This window comes from Pelodiscus sinensis, chromosome 27 (genome assembly GCF_052426305.1).
Source record: "Pelodiscus sinensis isolate ZL-2025 chromosome 27, ASM5242630v1, whole genome shotgun sequence".
NCBI lineage: Eukaryota > Metazoa > Chordata > Testudines > Trionychidae > Pelodiscus > Pelodiscus sinensis.
In genome coordinates, this window is record NC_143078.1 from 12,750,395 (window position 1) to 12,766,672 (window position 16,278).

At 48.8% G+C, this 16,278-nt stretch overlaps 1 protein-coding gene across 6 annotated transcripts in view; it reads left to right on the forward strand.

Annotated features, from left to right (window-relative positions):
• The window catches only part of SCUBE3 (signal peptide, CUB domain and EGF like domain containing 3), a 106,786-nt gene that overhangs the window by 8,794 nt on the left and 81,714 nt on the right, over positions 1 to 16,278 (forward strand). For all 6 annotated transcript variants that reach the window (XM_025181014.3, XM_025181018.3, XM_006115649.5 and 3 more), the window contains exons 2-3: positions 8,903 to 9,025; positions 15,046 to 15,171. In XM_025181014.3, coding sequence (XP_025036799.3) covers positions 8,903 to 9,025; positions 15,046 to 15,171 — 249 coding nt within the window. The remainder of the gene's footprint in view (positions 1 to 8,902; positions 9,026 to 15,045; positions 15,172 to 16,278) is intronic.

Sequence of the window (16,278 nt, forward strand, 5' to 3'; positions counted from 1 at the left end):
GTGTTTGTTTTTGTCTGTAACCACAGCCACTCCTCCAGGGCCACACCTATGATCCTTCAAGGCACTCCAAAGTGGGGCTGTCCTTATAGCTTCCAAATAGCTTCCCCTCAGCTTTCCCTTCTGCTTCTGCCTCTCCCCCCCCCCAGTCCTCCTTCTGAATGACCCACACAATTCCATTTGGGGCAGGCCGCATCCGAGGCACAAGCTGTGGTTGCCATTTCCCAGAATTCCTTGCTGCTGCTGGACATCCACTAGCACCTGGCCACGTTAACAAGGAGAAAGATGCAGCAAAGAACATAAGAACAGCCATAATGAGTCTGTCCAAAGATCCGTCTAGTCTAGTATCCTGCCTTCTGACAGTGGCCAACACCGGAGGGAATGAATAGAACAGGTGATCCACCCCCGTCACCCATCCCCAGCTTATGACAAAGTCCTGCCCATCCTGGCTAATAGCCATTGGTAGACCTGCCTAGCATGCAGCCTGCCCCGTGAATTTATCTAGCCCTTTTTTAGCCCTGTTATAGTCTTCGATGTCACAACATCCTCTGGCAAGGAGTTCCACAGGCTGACTGTGCATTGTGTGAAGAAGTACTCCCTTTTGTTTGTTTTAAAACTTGCTACCTATTAATTTCATTTGGTGACCCCTAGCTCTTGTGTTGTGGGAAGGAGTAAAGAAGAAACTGTATCCTCACCTTCAGCTATCTAAATGTTTCTTCTCCCTCCTGCTTAGAGTGACACCAGCCAAGGGGACTTTTTCCCCACTGTGGGACTGGTAATGAAAAGTGGTTGAGATCAGCATGGGGCACAACCCCTTCCCACCAGGAAGCTGTTGGCAGCATATTCTCCATGAGGACCCAATGTCCGGGACTCACTCCCCTCATATTGGTCCATAATAACCTCTGAGTGACAGCTTGCTGTTAAGATGCAGAGTCGGCCATATTTCAGCAGGATTTTGAGGAAGGATGAAAGGGGGGAGGAGGTCTGTCTGTCAGGAATTTGCCAGGGGAGTGAGGGTTTTAATCTGAGCTCTGAGACATAGAAGGAAGGAGACTGTGTGGATGTGATTTTTGCATTGGATTTTTCACTTTTGTGCCCAGAACCTGGCATAGGTGAAGCCCGTGTTTTTCTTGCAATTGAAACAAGTTCAGGTCTGTGCTTAAAAGTTAGCTCAACATTGTTGTGGTATTCCCTGAGTCTTCTGACTATAACCTGGGGATCAGGCCAGCAGTTGTGTCTTGGTGCACCTAGGCAGCCACCATTGCTTGGAGAGGTGGATTACCTATGGCAACAGGTGAACCCTTTCTGTTGGCTGTTGGAAGCGTCTACAGCAGTGTGGATACAGCACCGTAGCTGTTCTGCTGTAGCACCCAAATTGTAGACTTGGCAAGGACATGTGAAGGGAGAATTGTTTTGCAGCGTGGGCTGAGCCGGATTGCTGTGTTCTAATTGCCTAGAAGCATCTGGGAATGGTCACAAAGTGAAACTTGGTGTCAGCTGCTTCACCCAGCACTTGAATTTATCGCAGTGGGTTGGATAAGTCCAGCTTTGCCTGGGGATGGAGCTGCACAGAAGAGTGTGGCGTGCGAGGCAGAGCACCTTTGGGGATGTTGCCATTTAGTTTCTCTCCTCCTGTGTATTCACATGTCCCCTGATTCTTGGTGCCTTCACTTTTGGGATTCAGGGCCTGACTTGGAGCATGCTCAGCTCCAGCTGAGTTCATCTGGAGATGTCCTGGCTCAGCATCATTGCAAATCGGGCTCATAGGATCTCCAGCTGTGTTCCCATAACTAGCGCCTATCTCTACTCACTTGGATTAAAGCAAGTAGCTGTGATTCTACACAAGGACAAATCACTCCACCCATTGTATCCTCAAAATTCTGAAATGCTAGTTTAGTTTAAAAGTCTCAGAGGGGACTGTTAGTCTGTAACTTTAAAACCAATGAGTAGTCCTGTGGTACCGAAGGGTACTTCTAGACTACAGGCTTTTGTCGACAGAGGCTTTGTCGACAGATACTGTCGACAAAGCCTCTTTCGACAAAGAGCGTCTAGACTACATCCAATTCTGTTGACAAAGCAAGCCGCTTTGTCGACATGAGAGTGTAGATGCAAAGGACAGTGTAGATGCAATAATGCCTTCTGTTGACAAAAGGCGTTATTCCTCACAGAATGAGGTTTACCGCCATCGACAAAACTTCCCAGTTCTGTCAATGTTATGTCGACAGAACTCGGCGTTAGTGTAAACGCAGGTATAGTTTTGTGAACAAAAGTCCACATTTGTCGACAAAACCCTGTAGTCTAGACACACCCTTAGAGAATAACAAAAGTATATAGTGTCATGAGCTTTTGTGGTTAAGACCCACTTCATCAAATGAGTTGGAGTGGAAATAACAGAATCCATAGTCTATGAATGGGACACAGCCAGCCCACTTAATTAGCTTCATTAACACAGGCCCTACAATTGACCGGTACTACTTTTGCAGTTATATATATCTTGGATTCTGTTATTTCCAGAGGAAAACCTGGACATTGTTCATCAAGTTTGATTCACTGTCAAAAAAAGACAAGAAAGGGGAAAAATAAAAATAAAGTATTCTGAATACTTTGCTTTTCAAAAACTACATTGAAAATTTCCCACAAAATATCACAACATTGCAATTGCAACATTTTGAATGAATAATTTGTTGTTAACGTTGGAAATGTGGTGCCCAACACATTAGCTACATGTGGCTATTTGGCCGGTTGAGTGTGGCTAGTTCGCTATAGCAGTAGCCACTATTGTCAGAACTGGCTGTACACCACGGATCTAAAAGATCTCATTGTCCCAGGTGAGAGAAAATAAAGCAGAGTATATATTCGAAGAGTAAATTAATTTGTAAGCAGTCCAAAGCTAATGGGAGTTTATGATCAGCTCAGGTGAGGAACCATCTTGCCTTGAGAGCTGGTGAGTAGCGTGTGTGCATCTGAGGGATTGCTCCAGAGTGACATCCTGTGTTCTAATTCCAGTTATAACTCCAGTTCCCTTGGTGACTGTCCAAAAGTTACATATGCCAAAATTTTCCAAAATCCAGATATAGGTGGCCTCATTTCCAGAAGGGCTAAAATCAGTGAGAAGTGGTTTTGCTCAGCACCTCTGAAAATCTGATTGCTTTTACTTAGGTGCTTAAATACGGATTCAGGAGCCTCAGTTTAGCCTCCTAGGTTTTAAATTTTGAGCCAAAGGTTTTTTGTTCTCTTTATATCGGACCAGAAACCCATTGTGTTAGCCATAATGACTATTGCTCAGGAGGAGGAGAGAAAGGTGATCTTGTGTTTGGAGTAAAGAGATCTGCAAGCCTGTGATATTGAACTCCTTGTGCACCTTTTGGGCCAGTCATTTCTAGCACTTTCAGGCACCACAGCTGCCACTGAAGTTAAATGGGACCCCAAGGGCACAGCTCTTTGGAAAAATCAGACTTTTGTGTCTGCCTCAGTTTCCTTCTCTGTAAACCAGCGCGTCCCTCCCTCTGCCGGGCACAATCAGCTAGTGTCTGTAAAGCGGAGTGAGGATGGCAGCCATGCCGAAGTGCTGCGTCTGGCTATTCTTAGCATCCCTTTCAATGAGATGAAAAAGGTTACATAGAGTTGAATATTCCTTTGAAAATCTAATTGCAGCTGGAGGCGATGCCAAATGGTGAGTTATGGTAATTCCAGTGCTTCCTCCTGCACTGAATAGCTCTTTGAGCGAGAAGCGTTTTAGCTGCAGCCTTGTGAATCCTCCCCTTCTCCCGTGTAGCAGGCACCTCTGAGGTACCGGCTGAGAGAGTGTTTGCAGCCCGTGCCAGTGGCGGTTTGTAGGGCACAAGACACCCTTGTCTGTCCTAAGGGGCATCTCTGGCCTTTGCAAAAGACTCCGGCGTCCTGCGTCTCCCCAAGGGCAGCATGTCAGGTCTGCGGCTCGGTGTGGGCAGCAGCGAGAGCGTTGAAGCGGAAGGAAAAGGTTAGGGGGACGCGGCATGTCCCGCAGCGCCCATTAGCCTTTCACTTGAGATCCTTTCACCGCAGCCTGAGCCATGGGTTCTTGGCCGTGTCTCCTGGAGGGGCTGGAGCGGCGCCCGTTCCGTGGCGAGCTCTGTGAGCCCCTAAGTCTCCTTTAGGGAATGTGGTCTTGGAGTTCTCTGTACGATGCTGTGTGGAAGTCTCGGCTGTTCCCGAGGGCTGGGAAATATGTCTCACGGAGGGATGAACTTTACACTTCTGCGGGCTCTTGCAGGTTTTTCCATCTTTTTGTTTGCGCACATTTTTAATTTTAAAAGCGGTGCACACGTGTGTTGGGTGCGTGTGCACGCGGGGGCATGTGAGGCAAGGAGGACGGCACACTGAACAATAAAATGCATGGCTCTGCTTGTGGGGGAGTGACCTTCCCCCTTTCTCCCATAGGACGGTCAGGAACTTTGGCCCGGATCCTGTGAAAGCCCTTCCATATTCGCCTGTTTGTATGCCACTTTGGTGACTGCCACTGGGCTACCCTGTTGGCTAAACCAGTGGAAACGCACAGTTCCAGGGCAAGAGGGGGGTAGGAATCCCAGGAAGAACCATTGGGACCAGCGAGGGCTCCCTTTCCAGAAGGGTAAGCGATGGGGATGGGTGGCAGGGCACAAACCAGGGTGGAAAGGCCACGAGGGGAAGGACGCAGGGAGATGGGGCTGATGAGAGCACTGATTCCAGCTTGAGAGTGGAAGGGAGGTAACCAGAAAGTCTCCCCTGGGGAATCTGAGTAGCCTTCATCAAACACAGGCTCTTTCTTGCAGCAGTCGGTGCAGTGAGTGTGGCAGCTGTCAAGGGGGTACCCTCTGCTCGCTGATGTAAGTCTCTAGCTGGGGAAGCTCACTTCACAGACATTTTCACTGAGGGGACCAGGACTTTCCTTGTATCTCGCCAATGCCAGTAAGGTTGCCAGATGGTTTCAACAAAAATACTGAACACCCCCCCCCCCCCTCCACAAAAAAAAAAAAAAAACACTGGGGAAAAAATTATGTTGGGGGGGGGGATTACAGGGGATGGACCAAAGTTTTTGAGCAAAAAAAAAAAAAAGAGCTTTGGCGCGAAGGGTCGTGTTGGGCCTTACTGGGAGCTCTCTGTGGATATACGAACGTTGTGTCATGGGGGCGGGTTGGAGCCGAGGCCTCCCTAGTGAATTTGATCCAACCCATCAGAAACCGAGGGCTGCGGCGCTGTGAGCTATCTGGTAAAGGTGCTGTCTGCCCACTGCACTCTGCGGGGGGCATAATTACTCTGGCTTCATTACAGAGAGAGAGCATCTCTCACTGATGTAGCACCAGCATGGACAGGGATTATATCTCTGTAACGTCTGTCACTCCGGGGGGGTGTCTTTTTCTCACCCCTGAGCGACCCAAGTTAGATAGACTTCAGCAGCAGTGTAGACCTGCCCCGAGTCTAATAAGGCAGCCAGGTCCCACGATTGTGAAACAGTTCTCTTCCCCACCACGTCCGGAGGTGCCTCTTCTGACGGAAAATGGGATTGGCTGGAAGTCTTCTGTTGTCTCCGGCGTGTTGGGTCAGATTCTAATAAGTGATTAATGCCCTATGGTTTTTTGATGGTGGCTCCGGGCCATGGTGAAAGTAGGATAACAAATCTGAATGCCTGGTGTAAATATTTACACAATACACATGCCCTTCTGTGTTGCAAATGAAATCCTTCCAGTAATCGCCCCTCGCCCTGCCTCTTATTCTCACACTTGCAGGGAGTAAAACTCCATCAGTCTCATTCATGCTTCGCCGCTGGTTCCCCCGCACTTGGAGTCTGCTCAGCAGCCCTTTCGATCTCCTGGCAGCAAAGCTCAACCAGGCCTGGCTCCCAAGAAAAGACTGTGGTATCCCTGCCGCTCTGGGCTTTCAAAGCTAGACCGCGGGGTCTGTGGTTTTCAGTCTCTTTCCACTGAGAAGGGAAGGACTCAGAATAGTTGCAACCCCCAGACTGGGCGCCTGTGTGTGAAATGGTGTATTGCAGGGAACAGTCCTACTGTGGGCAAGACACCTTTTATTCCCTCCCTCTTCTATGTATTATACAGCCCCCATCGCTGTAGTGTCTGAGTCTCACGAGTATTAACCTCCCCTTGCATCACCCTTCCTATGATCCCCATGATACAGATGGGACACAGAAAGGTCAAGTGACTTGCCCAGGGTATCAAAGGTAGTCTGTGGCAGAGACAGGATTCAAACAGCACTCTTCTGAACCTCAGTCCCCTGCCTCAACTCAACCTGTCCACTCTTTTTCTAGCTTGTGAATCTGTCCATACAATGCCTGCTGGTGAAGAGAGGTGCAGCTATTTACTTTCTCTCCTATTAGGGACTGGGTCTTCATCACGAGCTTTTGAAAAGCCTTTGTTGGTTTGCACCTCACCATAGCTTCTAGCTGTGACTAGGTGACTGGGCAACCAAATGGCAGAGAATTTTAATGTTGACAAATGCAAAGTAATGGATATTGGAAAACGTAATCCCAACTATATGCACCCTATGTTGGGAACTAAATTAGCTGTTACCACTCAAGAAAGAGAGATCTTGGAGACATTGTGGATAGTTCTCTGAAAACATTCATTCAATGTGTAGCAGCAGTCAAAAAAAAAAAAGCAAATAGAATGTTAGGAATCGTTAAGAAAGAGACAGAGAATAAAATAGAGACTATTTTATTGCCACTTTATATATCCATGGTATACCCACATCTTGACTACTGTGTGCAGATATGGTCGCCTCATCTCAAAAGTGACTTTGGAAAGATTTCAGAAATGGGGAGCAAAAATGATGATGGGAACGGAACGGCTGCCACATGAGGAGAGATTAATAAGACTGGCACTTGTCAACTTGGAAAAGAGACAACTGAGGAGGGGATGTGATAGAGGTGTATACAACCCTGCCTGGTATGGAAAAAGTAAATAAGAAAAGTTGTTTACTTGTTACCATAACACCAGAACTGGGAGGGGGGGGAGTCACCAAATGAAATTAATAGGTAGCAGCTTTAAAACAAACAAAAGGAAGTATTTCTTCACACATTACACAGTCAACCTGTGGAACTCCGTGCCAGAGGATGTTGTGAAGTCCAAGACTTCAACGACAAAAAAAGCTAGATAAGTCCATGTAGGATAGGACCATTAATGGCTATTAGCCAGGATGGGCAGGTATGGTGTTCCTAGCCTCTGTTAGTTACCAGCTGGGAATTGGCAACTGGGAATGGATCACTTGATGATTCCCTGTTCAGTTCAATCCCTTTGGGGTACCTGGCATAGTCCAAAGTTGGAAGACAGGACACTGGGCTGGATGGACCTTTGATGTGACCCAGTCTGCCCTCTCTTATGTTCTGTGCCTTTTGCTCCTGTGAGAACAGGGGTTGGAAGCCAGCTGGGAGGGGATCAAACACAGAATAAGACCCACAATAGCTCATCTGCCTGCTTGCAGCTTTGGGGGAGGGACCTGTACCTGTCAGTCCCTGACTAGCGCTAGGAAAAGCTAGTTACCCCTCTGTTGTGGACGGAGTGGCCCTCTCGCAGAATGAAAGAGATGAGTGAGTCACCTAGCACTGTAGTAGTAACTGTGTCTGCTGCAATGCATGTGGACTTGATTATCCACTTCGGGTATGTCTACACTGTTGTAAAAACCCCTCCCACTTCACAGGGCCCAGAGCCTGGGCCCCAGCCCAAACATCTCCACTGCAGTTTTACAGCCCCACCACCCGAGTCTGTTGACATGGGCCAGCCGCGGTTGTTAATTGCATTGTAGACATACCCTTAGTGATCACATAGAGAAGCCAGAAAGGAACCAGGTAAATAGCCTATTACTCATAAACCGCAGTCAGGGGCTGTCTATAAATGGCCACTGTCATTAAAACTTCCAATAACTCTGCCTCCTGCTGTGTTACATCTCTGCAGCCAGCAGACTGCGTCCCCTTGGAGCCAGGGTGTGCTGCGTGGTATGGAAGCCAGGCCTTTCTTCTGCCTCCTACCTGGGACTTATCCCCTGCCATAGCCAGCGGAGCTGCTGCATTGCAACAAGGCTGGTGGGCACCTTAGACAGAGACAGAAAAAGGAGTGAGGCCGGGAGAAGAGGGTTGTGTGAAGCAGACAGATGGAGAGAGAGGGGGGTTAAAGGAGGAAGTTGGGAATGCAGACAAAGTTGGAGGGCAAAAAAGGTCGCAAGAGAGGGAGTTGGTGGGGCAGAAGAAGAAGGAGGATTTGTTTGCTATCCGGCCCCCCACTCTGATCAGAAGTCACAGAGTAGGATACAGGAGATCGAGGTTCAGTTCCTGGCTCACACATAGCCAGTCACCAAGCTGCTCTTGTGCCTCATCTGTGCAATGGGTATCACAACCCTGCCCTGCCTCCCAGGTTTAGGGGGGAGGGGAGTTTTGAGGCGAAACCTTTTTGGTGAGAGGGGGGGCTGGGTTGAGACCTACCCAGAATGGAATGTCTCAGGCAGGGCTTAGAACCTGCTGCTAGAGTCCAGGGAGATTAGCTGCTAGTCATGGGGGCCTGGCGCTCGCTGACTGTGTGGGGAGAGCGGTGAACTTGTTTGTACTTATCCTGATCCAGCGCCCAGTGAATTCAGAAGGAGTCTTTCCACTGACAGAGCCCCAGTCGCATCAGGCCGGTCGTTGGCAGTCTCAGCAGAGGCCAAGGGCTGGAGGAGGCCTGGAGACTCGCCGCTTGTGGGCATTGTGTGGGGTGAACCTGCCTTTCTGCTGCCTGTGCTCTCCCCGACCTGAGGCTACACTGAGAATTTTGGGGTCTCGGGCCGGTCTTTCACCCGCAGAGCAGCAGCAGCGGGTGCGGTGTTGTGCAAACAACACCCCATCTCTCATCTCAGGGCAGTGCCGAGGTTCCTGACGTTGCTTTCTCTCTTCCTCCTCCCACAGATATTGACGAATGCGTCGAGGGGACCGACAACTGCCACATTGACGCCCTCTGCCAGAACACCCCCAAGTCCTACAAGTGCATCTGCAAGTCCGGCTACTCGGGGGACGGGAAGCATTGCAAAGGTAGGGAGCAATGGTCGGTCCAGGGCAGAACAGCTGTGGAAAAAATCAAACCCGATCCTGAGTGTGTTTTTAAAGAGTTAGCCATTGGAGGAGTAACGTGAGTGTTGTGCTGGCTGGAGTGAAGGTTGATTCGATACGTTCTTTACAGCCAGAGATCTTTCTGCTACAGCTGCCCACAGTTGTGCGCCTTTTTGGCCTTTTCCTGCCCAAATTCAGAATTTGCTTTCTGTTTTGGTAACTCTGTGGCAGATCGATGCTGTGGGAGAACCACGGTGGTTCTGTTGATACTACCGTGACCATCACTACTCTGACCAAAATTGAGAAGCTGCAGTTCCTTGCCAATGAAGTGCTACTTTGGATTGGATGACACAGTGCCAAAAACAGTCCTGGCCACACGACTGCAGCTGCCACTGTTGTTACCAGCTCTGCCGTTGGGGAATTATAGGTCTTGTTTTTGCCAGTACAGGGTCAGCAGCCTTAGAGCAGTCTGTACTATTGACAGCATCTATGCCAGGAGAAGGTGGGGTCCTATTTTTAATCGAAGGGTGGAATTTGGTTCTGAATGTGGAATTTGTAACTGCAAAGCCATCACCCCATACTCTTAAGAAAAGACAGATTCCCACAATTGTATCTGTTTAAATTCCAGAAGGATCCATTGGATTTTGTTTTAACTCAATAAGCATTTTATTGCCGTGTTTACAACCTAAAAACTGCAGCCTTGTGCTAGGAAGGTGTGAGATCCTGAAACCATGAAAAGGACTAGAACACAGGAGCAAAACTGACTACCTGTCTAGCACTCTGCCATATCCATCTCAAATCCTGTACACTGTCTTCTGTGATCATAGATTCACAGAATCCCAGGGCTGGAAGAGACCTCAGGAGTCACTGAGTCCAGCTCCCTGCCCAAAGCAGGACCAACCCCAACTCAATCAGCCCAGCCAGGACTTTGTCAAGCTGGGACTGAAAAACCTCTAGGGATGGAGATTCCACCCCCTCCCTAGGGAACCCATCCCAGTGCTTCCCCACCCGCCTAGGGAAATAGTTTTTCCTAATATCCAACCTGGACCTCCCCCACTGTAACTTGAGCCCATTGCTCCTTCTTCTGCCATCCGTCACTGCTGAAAACAGCCTCTCTCCCTTCAAGAAGTTGAAGGCTGCTATCAAATCCCCTGCACTTGTCCTTGTTGAACCTCATGAGATGGCCCAATTCTCCAATTTGTCTAGGTCACTCTGGACCCTATCCCTGCCCTCCAGCATATCTACCTCTCTGTGTAAGGTCCATTCCAAAATCATTACATGGAAATAAAGACCAACAATAAAATAGTAGGGCTGGAGATGTAGTAGTAGTCCCAACTTTTTGCATGATTTGAAAACACACCCTGGGTTCAGAATGGGCTGGACACAAATAGCTGATAGATTCATAGAATTATGGGACTGGCAGGGGCCTCGAGAGGTCATCTAGTCCAGTCCCCTGAACTTGTGGCAAGATTAAATATTATCTAGACCAGGGCTACTCAACACATGGCCCACGGTCCATATGCTGCCCACAGCCCCTTTACTTGCAGTCCACGGTGCAGTTTGGGTTTACACGGGGCTCAACACGTGGCCTGCAGGTGGGATCCTTTGAACGTGGCCTCCACTGGGAACACGCTCCACAACGGCGTGGCATCTCCCAGGCGGGGTGAGCACTGAAAGATGCAAGCAGACGGGCTGGCTGGAATAGACAGGTACAGGGTGTCACGTTTCTAGCTCCCAGGGAGGAGGTGCTGGGAGTGCCAGGGCATTGTGGGACATGTTGGCTGCTTAGCCTTGTGGGCAGAACCTGAGAGATGCTGACTGGCTCATGCTGGCCACGTTTGGGTCCAGTGCCACAGTTTAAGACTTAATTTTTGCATTCATGCAGGTCAGTGTAAAAGAAGCTATTTGCATATATTTTGCATATACATGCGCATGTATATGCAACCACACTTAAGTTGCAACCCTGGGCATGTGCTGTGAGTAACATTGTGGCTCCTGGGGCTTCCAAAGTTGAATAGCCCTGATCTAGACCCTCCCTGACAGGTGTTTGTCTACATACAGTTTGAGATCAGAGATGCCTCATTTTGAAAACAGAGTGCCTTAATAACCATCTTCAGCAATTTCAGGAGATCCACATGTGAGTTCATCTTGTGCCAGAGACTCCATGAAGTCCTGCTAGGGACTTCGCTGTTGCTATTGATGCTACATGACGTAGGTGCTCATATACTATGATGGGCAGTGAGGGAAAAGCTAGAGGTAGATATTCTCTGCTCTGAACAATTCTTGCCTTAGGACTCTAAAACGGATTACAGCATGGACAGGGCCGTCCTTACCCATACACAGAATACGCAGCAGCATAGGGCACCCGAAAATTTGGGGCACCACTGGGTCCTAGTGTCCACCCACCTGCCTCTTCCAACCCTTTTCTGTGGCTCTGCTTCCTCTGGAGAGAACCTACTTAACTTACAAGTGACAAAGCCTGCCAGGGCTATTGGAATCATAGAACACTAGGACTGGAAGGGACCTCGAGAGGTCATTGAGTGCAGTCCCCTGCCCTCATGGCAGGACCAAATACTGTCTAGACCAGTGGTTCCCAAACTTTTCAGCATCACACCCCCTTTTTGATTTTTGAAAAACCCTCACACCTCCCCCCTTCCTTCCCCCAACAGCAAAAGTTATTGAGGAAAGAGGGGGAGGAAAAAAAGGGAACTGACAGGGACAGCAAAACTTGATGGGGGAGGGAACTTGGTTGCCTTGCCACCTCCTGGAATTTCTTCATGCCCCCCAGTTTGGGAATCCATGATCTAGACTCTAGACCATCCCTGATAGATGTCTGTCTAATCTGCTCTTAAATATCTCCTGAGATGGAGATTCCACAACTTCCCTAGGCAACTTATTCCAGTGTTTAACAACCCTGACAGGAAGTTTTTGCTAATGTCCAACCTGAACCTCCCTTGCTGCAGTTTAAGTTCATTGCTTCTTGTCCTATTAACACAACATCAAACCTGTGAAAGAGCTAGTCAAGTGGTCATGAAGCCATTTAACAGGCATTTGTCAACCCCAGGTCTGTACTGTTAATTTCAGAATTTACTGTAAAACAATGAGTAGTCCTGTGGCACAGGACTACTCGTTGTTTTTAAAGTAACAGACTAACACGCTACCCCGCTGTGAACTTACTGTTAGTCTACAGGGCCTTAGTTGAAAATTTGCTTTAAAACTGTTTCATTTGTTTGTTGCCGAAGATCATGAAATCACATCTCTAAAAAGTCGTTGTCCCCACCCAAGCAAATGCACACCAGTGTAATAGCCCTGCATAGGGCCCCATCAATCCTGCGAGTGGCCCCAAGCATGGAAGAGATTCAAGTTTGAACTCTGCACCTTCCCCCTTTTCCATCTCACCGTGGTATTAGCACCATCCATCTTCTGTGCCCCAAGCCAGGGGATGCTGGTGTAAAGTTTGTGTGAAGAGGCTGAGGAATGTTCTGCAGCCGTATTCCAAGCCTCGGTTCTGGGACCCTTGGGGGGTCTGTAAGGTAGATACATGGCCAAAAGCTAAAGAAAGCTTCATACAAGATCTCATGTTATGTCTGAGTATGACTGGGGCTCCTAAGTTCCCATTGTGCTAGAGGTTGTAGCTAACCACCACGGGTACTTCTATACAGCACCGTTATTTTGGAATAACTGACCTTATTTCAGAATAACAAAGTGCGCGTCTACACACAAGCCGTTATTTCGACATAATGTCAAAATCATGCCCAGCTGGAAGACTGCGTACTTCGATTCCTGTTACTCTCATTGTATGAGGTTTAAGGGAAGTTGGAGGAAGAGTGCTCTATTTCGAAATAAGTGCTATGTCGACGCACCCAAATTCGAAATAAGCTCTTTGACTTAATGCTGCGCAATTAGCGTAGTTCAAGTAGGGTAGCGTATTTCAAGTTTATCCCTACAGTGTAGACGTACCCCACCAGAGACCATCCTTGCCCCAAAAACGTACAATCTGAATGTAGAAAATTGGAAGAACTGTTATTCCCGTTTTATTTTCAGCTGAGCAACTGAGGAACCGAAAAATGATGCTGATTTGCTCAAGCTCTCGCAGCAGGCATCTCTGGAATCTGAGTCTCCAAACCACAAACCATCCCTCCTCTAAAGAGGAGCGTTCCCACCAAATCCCATCTTGCTTTTAGCTGTTGCAATGGCATTGGTGGTGCAAAGCAGCTATCATCAGCAGAGGTATTAGTCCCAGCGCAGTACAGACGAGCAGTGGGGAACCATTGTACAAAGTTGAGTTCCTGCACTCTGACTGCATTGCCTTCCATATCACCTTCCCGTTGAGCACAATACCCATTCCGTGAAGCACCAGAACCAGCTCTGCAGAGCTTTCGTCTGGAGCAATGAGAAAACAGGGTGGAGAGGAGGCTTCAGTTCTCCAAATCAGCCATGTCTGGAGTCTCTCAGCTTCCACTGACATGGGGAATGGTGGAGAAACAAAGAGACTGAAGAGATGACAACTAGGCAGTTGAGGTCCAAAGTCTCAGTTTTAGTGTAAGGACGAAGGAGTTTCCATACAGCTTGCTAGAAACCGAATCGTTGTTGTGAAGTTCAACAAAACGGAAGAAAGAAAAAGAACCAATTTTTCAAAATGCAAATGACCCCTGGCATTTCTGCCTCCCTGTGCACAGCAATCTCAGCCTGAGGCCAAGTATTTAACAAGAGCCAGGAAGGGATTAGATATTTACACAGATACCAAGCATATCCAGAGTCGTGATAATTAATGACAACAAAATTTGGAAGGCAATACTAAGACTCAGGCTTAAGCTGGCGTCTAACTGTTAGAGTCCAGGATAAGAACTGTGGGTTTCTCACAACTTTCTTTGAAGTGGTTGGTTCTGGCCCAGATGGGGTACTGGGCTGAATGGGTCTTGGGTCTGATCCAGTTTGGCAGTTCGTGGTGTTCCAGCTTTTGTACAGAGGCACAAACCAAGAGAGTGAAAAATGGGCTGTAAACAGGAAGCAGAACTGGCAGGCTGGCCTTGTTGTGGCAGTTGAGAAAGATGCAGAGAACACAAACTGTACCAGCAGTGGAAAGTTAAACTGGATTTAATAAACCAAGGTGATTTCAGTGACCCAAGTAACGACTGTGTTTTTCTTAATTATATGTGGATGTTCCGGCGCTGCTTTATTTACTGTGCAACCCGTGGAAGTCACATCTGTAAATCTGCAAAGAAGTCAGCCCTGCAGTTTTATCTGCACATGTTATTTTAAACCTATCCAGTTCCTTACTAGGCTAGCTCACTCAGTGACCCATCCTGCCCTCTGCCCCACAGCGAGAGTCCTGCTAAGGAGCATCCTCTTTCCCCAGCCGTGTGAGTCACTTGGACAGGCCAGGACTACAGTCACCAGCTGGTCCTCACTGCAGTGCAATGGTGCCTCAGCATCAGGGGCTGCTGTAGGATTGGCTACTCTTCTATGGATGCTCCCTGTACCCAGCCCAGCTATCCTGACTTGGTGCAGAATGGGGTTGGAGTTTGCTCATGGGGTTCACAGCAAAAGTCACGGCACCCTTGCGTGGCTTGTTGTGTTGGTCACGAGCCGATGGCTTCCTGAGGTTTGAATACACGATCTCTTTTGGCAGAGGCTGATAATAGGCCTGTGGCTATGGTGCTTTGCTCCTGTAGTCTCAGCAGAGATGGTAGACCCATCCTTCCCACCATAGTGTTGCCATGGCGATGTGATAGGGAAGGCCATGAGTAACTGGAGCAAGCAATACCAAAATGCAAGTGGGTGGCGCTATCCCACCCTGGATGTGAGATGCTAGGGGTGTGCATGTTGCATGGCCCATAGGCACCGGGGTGATCAAGAGCATCACGTGTGTAACGAGTCACAAGACTTGGTGAACCTTCTCCTGTTCAGGAAGCATGTGGCTGATCTGAGCTACAGTGATGAGCCTGGAGAAGGGACTCGGGTTTCTAACAGCTCTCTGGTCTTCTCTCCCCTCTGTGCAGACGTTGATGAGTGTGAGCGGGACGATAACGCTGGCTGCGTCCACGAATGTGTCAATATCCCCGGGAATTACCGCTGCACCTGCTACGATGGTTTCCGCCTGGCGCATGATGGACACAACTGCCTGGGTAAGGGTTTGGCCAGCTGCTCGGTGGGGGCGGATGGGGCCCGGTGTCCAGGGTGATTCTGAAGCCATGGCATCTATCCCTCGCTCTGGCATCTCAGGGTGCATGTTAATTGTAGGATCATAGAGATGCAGGGCTGGAAGGACCCTTGAGAATTAGTCTAGTCCATCCCCCATGCTGAGGCTGGACCAAATACTCCTAGCACACCCCTGGCTGAGTTGGGATTAACCCCACAGCATCTGGATTTAAAACTATGAGTCTCTGCTGCCAGAGTGAAAGCACCAGGTCTGACTTGAAGGCAGTAGCAGCCTCGTCCATGGTGTAACCACTGTGGGGTGCACACCAAGCTGGGGCTATGGTACGAGGCATTGCATTTCAAAAGAGCGTGTTTCTAGTTTTTTCATGCTTGCAGAGAAAACGTGACCCCGTTGTGGTTGGTAGCTGGGTGTTTTCCTGAGTCTGCAGGCAGCCTGAAAAACAAGTTCCATTCATTTCATTGGGGTGTTGACCCTTAATCCTGCTCCTGGGCCTGAACTTGGGAGGTGCTGAGTGCTCCGTATGAGTTGCTGAGAACCTTCTACTCCCTTTGACATCAGTGAGGTAGAAGGGTCCAGATGCAGCAGGCCCACAGTTCTCCGACCTTGCATTGTGGGGCTGGGCCCAGCAGATTGGCTCTTGTGGCTGAGAAGTCTCCAGTGGAGCAGCCAGTCTCCAAACCTTTGCGATAGAACATCTTCCCCATTGGGTCTGAGGAGAATGGCTCAGAGATGCAGGGCAACCCATATTCCCTCTTATGCCTCCAGACACTCAGTACAGCATTGCACAAATCCTCCAGCTGTGAGATTTTACTGCAGTGTTTATTGCTGCAGTGTCTCAGAGAGGAATGCAAGCTGCTGTAAGTGGCCAGTCCAGCTATCAAAGTTAAAGGGCCCCCCACCCTTTCTCTAGGGTCAGGCAGACACTGCTGGGTTTCTTCACTGGAGGATTTATCATGGGAAGGATTTGTTGTGGTCCTCGGTCTGTTTTTAAACAGACCCATGCAGATCTCCATGCCCTGTCCCCTTTTTCCTGGATGGAAACAAGCTTCGCCTCTGGGGAAGGATGAAGCAA